This window comes from Hypomesus nipponensis, chromosome 2 (genome assembly GCF_054491055.1).
Source record: "Hypomesus nipponensis isolate SF chromosome 2, ASM5449105v1, whole genome shotgun sequence".
NCBI lineage: Eukaryota > Metazoa > Chordata > Actinopteri > Osmeriformes > Osmeridae > Hypomesus > Hypomesus nipponensis.
This window is the reverse complement of record NC_140362.1, coordinates 22372795-22386369: the sequence shown is the minus strand read 5'-3', so window position 1 is coordinate 22386369 and position 13575 is coordinate 22372795. Positions and strand designations below refer to the sequence as shown.

Here is a 13575-nt window from a genome sequence, read left to right as displayed (position 1 = left end):
AGGGGGCGGGAGGGAGGGAGGAAGAGGGGGGGGAAGGGAGCATGGGGAGAAAGCAGTTCATGTAGGCTGCCCAGAAGCTCCTCCCGTATTCTTGTTTAGTAACCTGAGAAAGAGGGAGAGACAGAGGAAAGGAGGATAGAGACAGACAGAGGAAGCAGGGGAGGGAGGGGGGGTCTTTTCCTTCCTCCCCCTCCCTCCTGACCTACACAGATGAAGTCTGATTGGTGGACATTGTGAATAACCTTGATGCAAACAGAGAAATAAGGACGTCTGCCATTCACACAGCACAAAGCCGCCGCTCGATCAACTCAGCAAGCCGATGGGGAAAATAGGTCATAATACAATAAGAATAACAACAGAAAACTTAATTAAAGCCAGATTGTGTTTCTTAGTGACCAGCAGACCCAAGCTGAACCCGTGGAGGAGAGAGAGGAACCTTGTACCCGTGTGGGATCCACCAGAGGAGCGGGGAACCCAGAGAGAACCTCCCAGTGAGGCTTACACACCCAACAGAACACGGCTCCACAGAGGAGATCTGTAGGAGGTTCTCTCACCAGCCCCTAACCACACACACACACACACACCAGCCCCTAAACAGACAGAGACCAGTTACACAGGGGTGCTTGTGGCTTGGTCTACATCCTGAAATACTAACCAGAGGGAGCATGATTGACAGGATGGACTGGTGGTATCTAACAGGGTAGGATGGACTGGTGGTATCTAACAGGGTAGGATGGACTGGTGGTATCTAACAGGGTAGGATGGACTGGTAGTATCTAACAGGGTAGGATGGACTGGTGGTATCTAACAGGATAGGATGGACTGGTGGTATTTAACAGGGTAGGATGGACTGGTAGTATCTAACAGGGTAGGATGGACTGGTGGTATCTAACAGGGTAGGATGGAGTGGTAGTATCTAACAGGGTAGGATGGACTGGTAGTATCTAACAGGGTAGGATGGACTGGTGGTATCTAACAGGATAGGATGGACTGGTGGTATCTAACAGGGTAGGATGGACTGGTGGTATCTAACAGGGTAGGATGGACTGGTAGTATCTAACAGGGTAGGATGGACTGGTAGTATCTAACAGGGTAGGATGGACTGGTGGTATCTAACAGGATAGGATGGACTGGTAGTATCTAACAGGGTAGGATGGACTGGTGGTATCTAACAGGGTAGGATGGACTGGTAGTATCTAACAGGGTAGGATGGACTGGTAGTATCTAACAGGGTAGGATGGACTGGTAGTATCTAACAGGGTAGGATGGACTGGTAGTATCTAACAGGGTAGGATGGACTGGTAGTATCTAACAGGGTAGGATGGACTGGTAGTATCTAACAGGGTAGGATGGACTGGTAGTATCTAACAGGGTAGGATGGACTGGTAGTATCTAACAGGGTAGGATGGACTGGTGGTATCTAACAGGGTAGGATGGACTGGTGGTATCTAACAGGGTAGGATGGACTGGTAGTATCTAACAGGGTAGGATGGACTGGTGGTATCTAACAGGGTAGGATGGACTGGTAGTATCTAACAGGGTAGGATGGACTGGTAGTATCTAACAGGGTAGGATGGACTGGTAGTATCTAACAGGGTAGGATGGACTGGTACTATCTAACAGGGTAGGATGGACTGGTAGTATCTAACAGGGTAGGATGGACTGGTAGTATCTAACAGGGTAGGATGGACTGGTAGTATCTAACAGGGTAGGATGGACTGGTAGTATCTAACAGGGTAGGATGGACTGGTGGTATCTAACAGGGTAGGATGGACTGGTAGTATCTAACAGGGTAGGATAGACTGGTGGTATCTAACAGGGTAGGATGGACTGGTGGTATCTAACAGGGTAGGATGGACTGGTGGTATCTAACAGGGTAGGATGGACTGGTAGTATCTAACAGGGTAGGATGGACTGGTAGTATCTAACAGGGTAGGATGGACTGGTGGTATCTAACAGGGTAGGATGGACTGGTGGTATCTAACAGGGTAGGATGGACTGGTGGTATCTAACAGGGTAGGATGGACTGGTGGTATCTAACAGGGTAGGATGGACTGGTGGTATCTAACAGGGTAGGATGGACTGGTAGTATCTTACAGGATAGGATGGACTGGTGGTATCTAACAGGGTAGGATGGGCTGGCAAACAGGAAGTATTGACTTAACATGCAGGTTAAGTGAAGCAGCGAGAGTCCCACATTGCTGAGTGTAACTGTGTGTTGAGTGTTATCTCAAGTTCTTACCACATATTCCATTGGACAACCCTCAGCCTGCCTGTGTCTGTAACCCTAAAAACACCAAAGCGCAGATCAACACACTCAACCAATCACTGAGCGTTGTACATAATCACACAGCCCATCACCCAAAGCGTTCCTGTCGCCCTCGCCAACCTGGCTCCCAGGCTCAGCTGTGGAGAAAGTCACGTGACGTGTGTTTTCGAGTCTCAGGTGCGTACACAGACCTGTGTGTGTGTGTGTGCGTGTGTGTGTGTGCGTGTGTGTGTGTGTGTGTGTGTGTGCGTGTGCGTGTGCGTGTGTGTGTGTGTGTGTGTGTGCACCATCTTCCAGTGTTAGAAAAACACACTGGAATGAAAGGACTGATTTCCCAGTGCTGTGTGTCAGTCTCAACTTGCCCAGTGTGTAATAGTATCTGATCTGGCCAGTCCTCAGGACAGATCAGATAATCATGTCTTAATAGTGTCTTTTATTTAGCAGATGCTTTTCTCCAAAACTATGTACAGAGAGGGATCTGATCATGCAACCTCATGATCTGCAGTCAACTGCTCTAACCACTGAGCTACACGTATCCCCCACAAGTGAACCTATGTTGGCTGCAGTCCTATTACTCAAGACAGACGCCCAGTGCTGTAGAACAACACGTCTGTAGGCTAAGTGGACCTGTATAACAATCAAGCCAGACCAAACGTGATGGGACAGGTCCAGAAATAGAGAGTGAATTCAATTGGGGTTAAATCAATGTGATTAGTGGGTGATCCTGGACATTAGATTACTCATTTAGCAGTGCAGCCTCTTGAACCGTTTACCATGCTCTCAGCAAACATGTGAGCGGGCTATTTTGGGTCTCTCTCAGTCTCTCTCCCATCCTGTTCCAACTACCACAGCTGCTCTTCCTCCACTTCTCTCTTGTTCCTGTCCTTTAGTCTCTTCAACATTCTCCTATTTCTCTACGCTACACATTCCTATGACTCAGTCCCCTCTCTCCATCCGTCTGGCTACATGAACAGACCTGCAGGTAAGCCAGGAACAAGGCAGGGTTAGTCACGAGGAGCCGCTGGCCAGCCGTGTTCTCCCCTACTCACGGAGGACATGTCAGTGAGCAGGGGAACAGAGGACCTGGATGGTTCTGTGAGGTCCACCTTCCCCCTTCAGGTCCAGTCAGGGACAGAGGTAAACATGATCTCTACAGGGGCCAGGGCCTATGCTCTTACTGGCCAGACAACAGAGGGCCAGGGGAAGGTTAAACTAAGTAAAACCAGCTTCTAGGATCCATGACCTCTCTCTGACCTCTCCTGACACAGTTCAACCATCCTCCAGGGAGAGAACAGTTCCTTCTTCTGGTGTACCATAACGTGGTGAATGGAGGGGCCTCTGGGGCACTGGCAGATCCACACTCCACAGGCTGAGCTGCCACTTAAAGGCAAGGTGCCACCTACAGAACCTAAGCTAAATCAATTGTAGCTGTATAAATGTACCTGTACAGAGACCATTTCATCTATCATATCCTCCTTGCAAAAGAATCTGGACATTTCAGGAACCCAACCATACTGCACCAGTTTAGGACATTATGGATTATGGCTAATTCATGCTTGCACATGGTTTACTGCTAAGCTACTCGAAGATTACTAACCTGCTTATTATCCATCTAGCTGCACTCATCCTCATGGGTTCATAAACAGCAAACAGCTTGATTGTGCATGTGACTTCTTACATGCTACACAGAGCCTGCTCAATGCACAGCATGTTCCCTGCCTGACAGGAAGTGAACACGAGGCCAGCCTGTGTTTTCTGGTGTTGTAAGACACGGTCAAGTCAACCACGCAGCAGGACCCAGATAACTACCACTGCCGGCTGCTTCCGCTGCAAAAACAGAAACACACTAACCAACACACCCACACACACACACCCACACACTGCAGGAAGGGTTTCGCTAAGACCCAAGAGCACTTATAATCCTATAATTACAGATCCCAATCAAGACTTTCCCTCTCAAACAGTGTTTTCTTAGTATTTCTGATTTGTGATCTTCAGAGATACCAGCCTGTCTCAGGGCTTTATGAGTGACACACACACACCTGCCGTCCACACTTACCTGCTCTGCTGGTGACAGATAAGGTTGGAATCAAATTGGCTGAACCGGATTTTGATTGAGAGGGTTTGAGTTTGAGGGAATTGCTGTGCGCCAGATTGAGAGAGGAGCTCTGGTTTGATGGATAGATTGATTTATGAATCGGTCGTGTGTGTGTGTGTGTTGTGTGTGTGTGTGTGTTGTGTGTCTGTGTGTGTGTTGTGTGTGTGTGTGTGTGTGTTTTGTGTCCTTACAAACCCACCTCTTGCAGCATTCAGAGACCATCCCTTTTCTTCTCATCAACTTCCCCACCAGAACAGATAATATTGCCTTATGGCCATACAGCATATCATGTCACAGTGACGTGTGGGACTTGTGTGACAGCCTGATGGGGAAGCTGGCTAGTCAGAGATCATTCCCTTCAGAGAAATCATTATCCTTCAGACCCCTAGCTCTGCTCTTTCATCTATCTCTCCATCCATGCCCTGTACTGGGAAACCCAATGCAGGATTTGTCTCTCTCACCCAGAAGCCCCACCCTCTGGTCTCCCTGTTTACCTGAGCACACCTGTTGTCACCTGCAGTCACCACTATGTCTCTCAACTTCTAACCAGTCTGTGCCTTTTCCCTCCCTCCTGTACCGCAAGGATCAACCTGTCTTTTGACCTCTGTTGATGAAAAATAGGCCTCTGCTGCAGAGTGACTGTTCAACAACATTCCATCTTTTGAATTGACGTTTGCCAGTTTATTTGAGTGCAATTGAAGTTGTGCTTCTCTTTCATCTGCTTCCTTCTTGCTTAGAAACAGCACCACTGAAACCTGCAGAACCCTTTGTTTGGCATGGTGTCAGTAACTGTGTCAGTACCTGTGTCAGTAACTGTGTCTGTCTGGCAATTGTCTATCAGGTGTCTGTTTAGAAGCCTGCACACCCCTTCAAACCAAATCTGCCTCATTAATCAGTAACTATAGTGTAGGCTGCACATACAGGGATCCAAGAGTCGTTTCCCACTGGGGATTCACTGCCACTGCTTGTTCAATATTAACTTAGTAGGCTTTAGCACATGGCCAATTACTAGTTTGACTTTTAGAGGCAATAGTCTGTTGTGAATAACTTTCCTGTCGTACACACAGGGTACTGGGAATAGAGAGTCACCGTTAAGTGTTCAGCCTATGCTACTTTGTTTATAGATAGGTTCCCTATTTTATTGTACGGACTTTATGACTTGTGCTCTCCAAAACAGTTAAACACTGCGAATCTGCTGAAGTCGTATTCTGCAGTACGACAGCGCACAGTTGATTGTGTGCGGGCCTGTAACCCACCGTCAACGTTCATGTAAACTTAGTTACTTGATACATTGTGCCGTCTCGGCTATGATAGCCAGGCAACAACTGATACGGTGGAACACGATGAGTTTCCCCAAACTGACATCACGCTTATTAACTTTGTTGGCCAACACAGTTCATTTTCTAATAAGAACATAGACTACATAATAATACAATCCAACTGTCCTGTGGTGACACGTTCCGTACACATCCCAGACCATGCCCCAGAAGGGTTCAGCTTTTACGAGGAACTTACCAGCTCTCGTCCTCCAGTTCCTGCCGTCCCTATTCCAGTCGAAAAGCTATTATTTGTCCCTAAAGTTTTATTTAGCCTACATATAGCCTGCTAGAACAAGTTCGAAGGTTCAGCTCGGTCGCTACCTTTTAGTATTCACATGAACTCAATAAGTAATGGGGCTGAAACTTTTCTTTCTTTTCCTTCCTCTCTTCCCCCCGCCGCCCCCTTTCTACGGCCACGAAAGAAGCCACTTCCGCGAACAAATGGCAGCGTCATCTGGCCTCTGCCGCTAAACGCAGTTTGCACCTGGCTTGTGAGCTCATTGCTCGACAGTCATGATTGTGGGGAAAAGGGAAAAGATTCCCGTTAATTACATGCCACTAAATCAATGTAAATGTTTTATTTAGACGTGTTTAGCATGTTAGCATATGGCATTACATATTTTATTATATTAGCGTATTTTTTATGCAAAAAAGTCTTTATTTGACGTGATACAGTTTTATACAGAACAGAAGGCATACATAAATGGCATTCTACTTTAACGGAACACTGTCCTCTGCTGGTAAGCGAGGGAAGCAGCGCGAGAGAAAAGAGATACAGATAATTGTGCTTTTCTCCGTAACTTTAACAACAACAAAAACATATGTGACATCAATAATACTAAACTAGAATAATGCTGTCTCTAATCCTCCTAAACAACGCTGCACCACCACCGGACAAGGATACATTCTGGGGTACAATTTTAGTGCGACACAACACCCATACTGTACTTCCGCCTTGTAAAGCGCGTGGTGATACGACCCGCCTTCTGTAATCTCATTGGTTCCGTGCATTCTGAAGTATCACTTTGCAGTATATGATTGGTTGGGTTGTGTTCTTCTGCGTGTGAGTGACATTCGTTTCATTAACGAATACATAACGAGGACATACGCGATCCCGGGGTAAGCGTTTTGTTGACTAGCAACTCGTTATCAAATCCTTCATAGTTGCCACCTAAAGTAGTCTTAGTATCTTCTTTGACAGCTCTATTGAAACGGCGTAACCCAGCAATATATTTCATATCAAATGTAGCTAGCCAATAGTCAGATTTAAGCAACTGTCATGTTCAAGGGAGGAAGCAGAAAAAGCCGGGTTTCTTGACCATGGCGAAATCGAGTCTGGGCTAAAGGTGATCAAGAACTGCCTTTCAGCTTGTCAGCGCAATAAACTGTAGTAGTCCGACAGAAATACTTTCCTTCCTAGATCAGTTACGTGCTAACTGCAGCCACCAGCGTGTTATAGTAAAGTAAATAGAAATCAACTTGTAAGAGCAATTTATATAAATCGGCTGACACACACACTTAAACAGACACAATGCACACGTGCTTAGGGTTTGCTGGACAGAGTAAATCTACCAAATTAGTCTAATATTGCTCATTAACCACATTATCAAGCTTAAACATCCATGTTTTTACTGCAGCATGCTCCGCTCTCTCTCTCTCTCTCTCTCTCTCTCTCTCTCTCTCTCTCTCTCTCTCTCTCTCTCTCTCTCTCACACACACCCTCTCACCTCACTCACACACCCTCACACACACACATTTTGTTAGTAGTCTCTCAGTGCTGTGCTCCTGCAGCTCTGGATGCTGCTGTCTCTTCCCAGACTGAGTAGAGCAGCGGTGCGCGTGAGGAGAGTGACGGCTCAGGTCACCAAGGCAACCATGTCTCAGATCCACAGGGACTGCAGTGTCTCAGCCCAGGCTGAGGGGGGCGCTACCACCGCGGCCATCCTCATCATTGGAGACGAGATACTGAAGGTGCGATCAGAGGTGGTGTAGGGAGTGCTATGTGTCACTCGCTTTCTTTGTACAAAATTAACACTATCCTGTGGGTTTGACTTCTCTCTCTCTCTCTCTCTCTCTCTCTCTCTCTCTCTCTCTCTCTCTCTCTCTCTCTCTCTCTCTCTCTCTCTCTCTCTCTCTCTCTCTCTCTCTCTCTCTCTCTCTCTCTCTCTCTCTCTCTCTCTCTCTCTCTCTCTCTCTCTCTCTCTCTCTCTCTCTCTCTCTCTCTCTCTCTCTCTCTCTCTCTCTCTCTCTCTCTCTCTCTCTCTCTCTCTCTCTCTCTCTCTCTCTCTCTCTCTCTCTCTCTCTCTCTCTCTCTCTCTCTCTCTCTCTCTCTCTCTCTCTCTCTCTCTCTCTCTCTCTCTCTCTCTCTCTCTCTCTCTCTCTCTCTCTCTCTCTCTCTCTCTCTCTCTCTCTCTCCCCCCTCTCTCAGGGTCACACAGTGGACACTAACAGTGCCTTCCTGACTCGGTCGTTGAGGAAGCTGGGCGTGTCTGTGGAGCGAATCACCGTCATCCCCGACCGGCAGGAGACCATCGCCAAGGAGGTGTCCCTCCTCTCTGCCCAGTACACGCACCTCCTCACCTCCGGGGGCATCGGCCCCACCCACGACGATGTCACCTTCGAGAGCGTTGCCATGGCGTTCCAGGAGGAGCTGTACCCACACCCGGAGCTGAGCCAGCTGGTGCAGGAGTTCTTCGGGGTGGTGGATGAAGACAGCCCAGCCATGAAGCTGGCCAGGGTCCCTCGCTCCTCCAGACTCAACTATGGCACTGATCCTCAGACTGGAAAGCTCTTACGCTACCCGCTGGTAGGGGGCTCTGCATTACAATGCACAACACACCTGATTTATGTAGTAGCAGTTTTACTGAGAGCGATGTACAAATAGTGGATGTAGAGCAGGAGATGAAGGGTTAGAAGTGCGTAATTCTGACTGTATTTCACACTGTACACTTGGATTACATTACATGTATTCATTTAGCAGAGACACGTTTATCCAAAGCAACTTCCAAGAGAGAGTTTTACAAAAGTGCATATGTCGCTGACATAACAACGAGATAGCCCCAAACATTGCGGGTAACCAAAACATGAAGCATACATTGTGGAAACCAAATAAGTGCCAATGGGAAGAACCATAAGAGCATGTAGTTAAACAAGTTACAATTAAACAACATGAACCTCAAAAAGTGCAAGAGTGTACCTGTAGAAACGCAAGCAACAATAATATAATTCACAGTGAGTACAAGAAGTTAAAGTCCCTCAATAAGAGTCATTGTGTTCTTGGAGGAAACTAACATCAGGTCAAGCAAATCATTCCTGTGTACCGTAGTACTCCTGGATTACATACATGTATGAAATACATACCATATATGGTGTTCTACAATGAGGTTTCATATATTCATGACTCTGTTATTAGCCTATCCTCATCCACTGTGTGAGTCACAACATCATTCTGAGATGATGTAATTTCCTGGTCCTCCTTCCTGTCTCCCAAGGTTAGTGTGCGTAACGTCTATATCTTCCCCGGAATCCCGTCTCTGCTGGAGAGGGCCTTTAAGGGTCTGGAGCACCTGTTTGCTGGTTCAGGGACCACCTTTCACACACACGAGGTGAAACTATACCCATGGATTGGATCTCATCTCAAATCCCTGGGTCCAGCAGACCCCGGTGGCTGTAGGACACGTGTGACCCCATCTCCTCTGTGCTGCAGGTGTTTGTGGATGCAGATGAGACTCAGATTGCTCCGGTTCTGACCAAGGTGCAGATGGGCCTGGGTCGGAAGGTGGCCCTGGGCTCCTACCCTGACTGGCTGAGTAACTACCACCGGGTCAAACTGGTGCTGGACTCAGACAGCCAGGAGGAGGTGAACCAGGCCCGGGCCAAGCTGCTGGAGCAGCTGCCTAAGGGAAGCGTGGTGCCGCTGGTCACAGACCCCGTGTCCATCGCTACCGAGGAGGTGTACACCCTGGCCAAGAGCGGTGAGAGATGGAGGAGGGAGAAGGAAGGGAAGAAGGGGGCGAGGGAAGGATAGAATGAAGGTTATTAAATAAGCTTTTTGTACCTTCAGTCATTCATGACTTTCAAAAATGGCTGGCTTTGTGTCGCCATATTTTTATGCTCACCGTTTAGAATGCACATGCTGTTTTGGTCACGCAAATTAGGTTTTCAAGCCCTGGGAACAGACATTGAAATCAAATTGTCAAAAGGTGTGGGAACCCTGTATGATGGCTTCCTATTGAGAGCCTCACCTGTGTGATCTCCTGCAGGTACCCCACTGGGTGACAAGGTGGCATCTGCCCTGAAGACCATAGAGGGCGCTCTGGAGCAGTACTCCTCTGACGAGGTCTGTGTTGGTTTCAACGGAGGCAAGGACTGCACAGCACTGTTGCACTTGTACTACGCAGCATTGAAAAGGTGAGCCCGAGGTCGTCTCGGGGAAAGGGACTGAAGGAGGACAGGAGGAGAAGGCGAGAGAGAGATAAGGAAACAAAGAAGTCTAAAGAGGAGTGATGTTGGTAGACTGATAACAGGCCAGAAGGAACAGAGGAGTGGTGCGGAGGGGTCATTCTTCTCTTCCTCTGTGTTCTGTCCGTAGCTCGAGAGCGGACAGCGTGAGTAAGAATGTTGTCTCTGTCTCTCTCTCTCTCCCTGTCTCCCTGTCTCTCTCTCTCTCTCTCTCTCTCTCTCTCTCTGTCTCTCTCTCTCTCCCTGTCTCTCTCTGTCTCTCTCCCTGTCTCTCTCTCTCTCTCTCTCTCTCTCTCTCCGTGTCTCTCTCTCTGTCTCTCTCTCTCTCTCCCTGTCTGTCTCTCTCTCTGTCTCTCTCTCTCTCTCAGGCGCTACCCAGACGGGAAAGACAAGGTGAAGGCGCTCTACATTCGCATTGTATCTCCGTTCCCAGAGATGGAGAGATTTCTCCAAGACACCATCAAAAGGTGAGCTACCCCTCCATCCCTCCAGTCTGACCGCCCTCCCTCCATCCCTCCCTCCAGCCCTCCCTCCATCCCTCCCTCCAGCCTGACCTCCCTCCCTCCATCCCTCCCTCCAGCCTGACCTCCATCCAGCCTGACCTCCATCCCTCCATCCCTCCCTCCCTCCATCCCTCCATCCCTCCCTCCAGCCTGACCTCCCTCCCTCCATCCCTCCCTCCAGCCTGACCTCCATCCAGCCTGACCTCCATCCCTCCCTCCCTCCATCCCTCCCTCCAGCCTGACCTCCCCACCTTCAGCTGGGGCTCCTTATCTAGCAATGCTCCTCCCTCACTCTCAGCAGTATTACAATCAATATTACGAGAAAACAGCTCAGTATTTAGCATCTGTTCTCTGTAGATACGACCTGGACTTGTTCTCAGTGGAGGGCAGTATTCGGCAGGCTCTGAGTGAGGTTCAGGAGAGGAGAGCGGAGCTGAGAGCCGTGCTGATGGGGACCCGCAGGACTGACCCCTACTCCCACACCCTGACCCCCATGTGCCTCACTGACCCTGGCTGGCCCACCTACATGAGGGTGAACCCTCTACTGGTGAGATAGCACACACACAAAAATGCATCCCAGTTGTGTCAACCTCCTTTGCTGTGTTCGTATTCTGCTAATGGGATTTGTAATATTTATATCTGTTCCCCATCTCGCTCTCTCTCTGTGCCTCTCTCTGTCTTTCTGTCTGTGTCTCTCTCTGTGTCTCTCTCTGTCTTTCTGTCTGTGTCTCTCTCTGTGCCTCTCTCTGTCTTTCTGTCTGTGTCTCTCTCTGTGCCTCTCTCTGTCTTTCTGTCTGTGTCTCTCTCTGTGCCTCTCTCTGTCTTTCTGTCTGTGCCTCTCTCTGTCTGTCTGTCTGTCTGTGTGTCTCTCTGTCTTTCTGTCTGTGTCTCTCTCTGTGCCTCTCTCTGTCTTTCTGTCTGTGTCTCTCTCTGTCTTTCTCTCTGTGCCTCTCTCTGTCTTTCTGTCTGTGCCTCTCTCTGTCTTTCTGTCTGTGTCTCTCTCTGTCTTTCTGTCTGTGTCTCTCTCTGTGCCTCTCTCTGTCTTTCTGTCTGTGTCTCTCTCTGTCTTTCTGTCTGTGCCTCTCTCTGTCTTTCTGTCTGTGTCTCTCTCTGTCTTTCTGTCTGTGCCTCTCTCTGTCTTTCTGTCTGTGTCTCTCTCTGTGTCTCTCAGGACTGGACGTATCATGACATCTGGTCGTTCCTGAGGACTCTCTATGTACCATACTGTATTCTCTATGATAAAGGGTAAGATCCCTCTGATGCCAGGGCTCCATGTAGCAGGGCTCCATGTAGCAGGGGTCACATGTACCAGGGCTCCATGTAGCAGGGGTCACATGTAGCAGGGGTCACATGTAGCAGGGGTCACATGTAGCAGGGGTCACATGTAGCAGGGCTCCATGTAGCAGGGGTCACATGTAGCAGGGGTCACATGTAGCAGGGCTCCATGTAGCAGGGGTCACATGTAGCAGGGGTCACATGTAGCAGGGGTCACATGTAGCAGGGATCACATGTAGCAGGGGTCACATGTAGCAGGGATCACATGTAGCAGGGCTCCATGTAGCAGGGGTCACATGTAGCAGGGATCACATGTAGCAGGGGTCACATGTAGCAGGGCTCCATGTAGCAGGGGTCACATGTAGCAGGGCTCCATGTAGCAGGGCTCCATGTAGCAGGGGTCACATGTAGCAGGGATCACATGTAGCAGGGCTCCATGTAGCAGGGCTCCATGTAGCAGGGGTCACATGTAGCAGGGGTCACATGTAGCAGGGCTCCATGTAGCAGGGGTCACATGTAGCAGGGGTCACATGTAGCAGGGCTCCATGTAGCAGGGGTCACATGTAGCAGGGGTCACATGTAGCAGGGGTCACATGTAGCAGGGGTCACATGTAGCAGGGGTCACATGTAGCAGGGCTCCATGTAGCAGGGGTCACATGTAGCAGGGGTCACATGTAGCAGGGCTCCATGTAGCAGGGGTCACATGTAGCAGGGGTCACATGTAGCAGGGCTCCATGTAGCAGGGGTCACATGTAGCAGGGGTCACATGTAGCAGGGCTCCATGTAGCAGGGGTCACATGTAGCAGGGGTCACATGTAGCAGGGCTCCATGTAGCAGGGGTCACATGTAGCAGGGGTCACATGTAGCAGGGCTCCATGTAGCAGGGGTCACATGTAGCAGGGGTCACATGTAGCAGGGGTCACATGTAGCAGGGCTCCATGTAGCAGGGGTCACATGTAGCAGGGGTCACATGTAGCAGCTCTGTGGGTGTCACTAGAGGAAGTGAGGTCACTACAGTGAGAGTACAGTGTTTTTTTTGTTCTGTTCTGTGTGGTGACCTCTTCCTGTAACCCCGCCTGTCTGTCTCCTGACAGCTACACGTCTCTGGGCAGCATGGACAACACCTGCAGGAACTCCTCCCTCCAGGTGCTGGACGGCAGGGGCGTGGCCCACTACAAGCCCGCCTACCAGCTGGAGAACGAGGACGAGGAACGCAACTCCCGTGCGTGAACAGGATATGATGTCACTTCCTGGAGCAGAGCTCTGAGGCGGAGGTTGCCCGTGGGCATGGATGTGCTTCACCTCCACTGCAGATCTGGAAATGAACCAATCACAATACTGCAGATCTGGAAATGAACCAATCACAATACTGCTGATCTGGAAATGAACCAATCACAACACCAAGCTGAGAAACCCACAGAGGCAGTGAGTCCTGTGCCCGGACACGGCAAAGGGTCACGAGGAGAGGGGAGCGGACTGACAGAAGGCTGTGTGTGTGAATCTATGAGTGTTAGTGTGTGCCTGAATGTTGTGTGAGTGAGTGTGTGTGTGTGTATGTTTGTGAATGTGAATCTATGAGTGTTAGTGTGTGTGTGCCTCAGTGCAAAGGTCAAATCCTATGGTTTGCAATAAAGCATTAATCAGTTGCGA

At 49.3% G+C, this 13575-nt stretch overlaps 1 protein-coding gene across 2 annotated transcripts; it reads left to right on the top strand.

The window, feature by feature from the left end:
• Nucleotides 1–6725: 6725 nt before the first annotated feature.
• On the top strand, nt 6726–13575 carry flad1 (flavin adenine dinucleotide synthetase 1). 2 transcript variants are annotated; one of them, XM_084668987.1, is made up of 10 exons: nt 6726–6805; nt 7478–7657; nt 8115–8492; nt 9178–9291; nt 9393–9660; nt 9949–10096; nt 10516–10614; nt 11008–11197; nt 11822–11895; nt 13020–13575. In XM_084668987.1, exons 2-10 carry the CDS (start codon nt 7484–7486, stop codon nt 13153–13155), a joined length of 1581 nt encoding a protein of 526 aa, XP_084525113.1. In that variant the 5' UTR covers nt 6726–6805; nt 7478–7483; the 3' UTR covers nt 13156–13575. The 2 variants fall into 2 exon arrangements, with proteins under 2 accessions (XP_084525113.1, XP_084525114.1); XM_084668988.1 differs by lacking the exon at nt 6726–6805 and adding an exon at nt 7021–7032.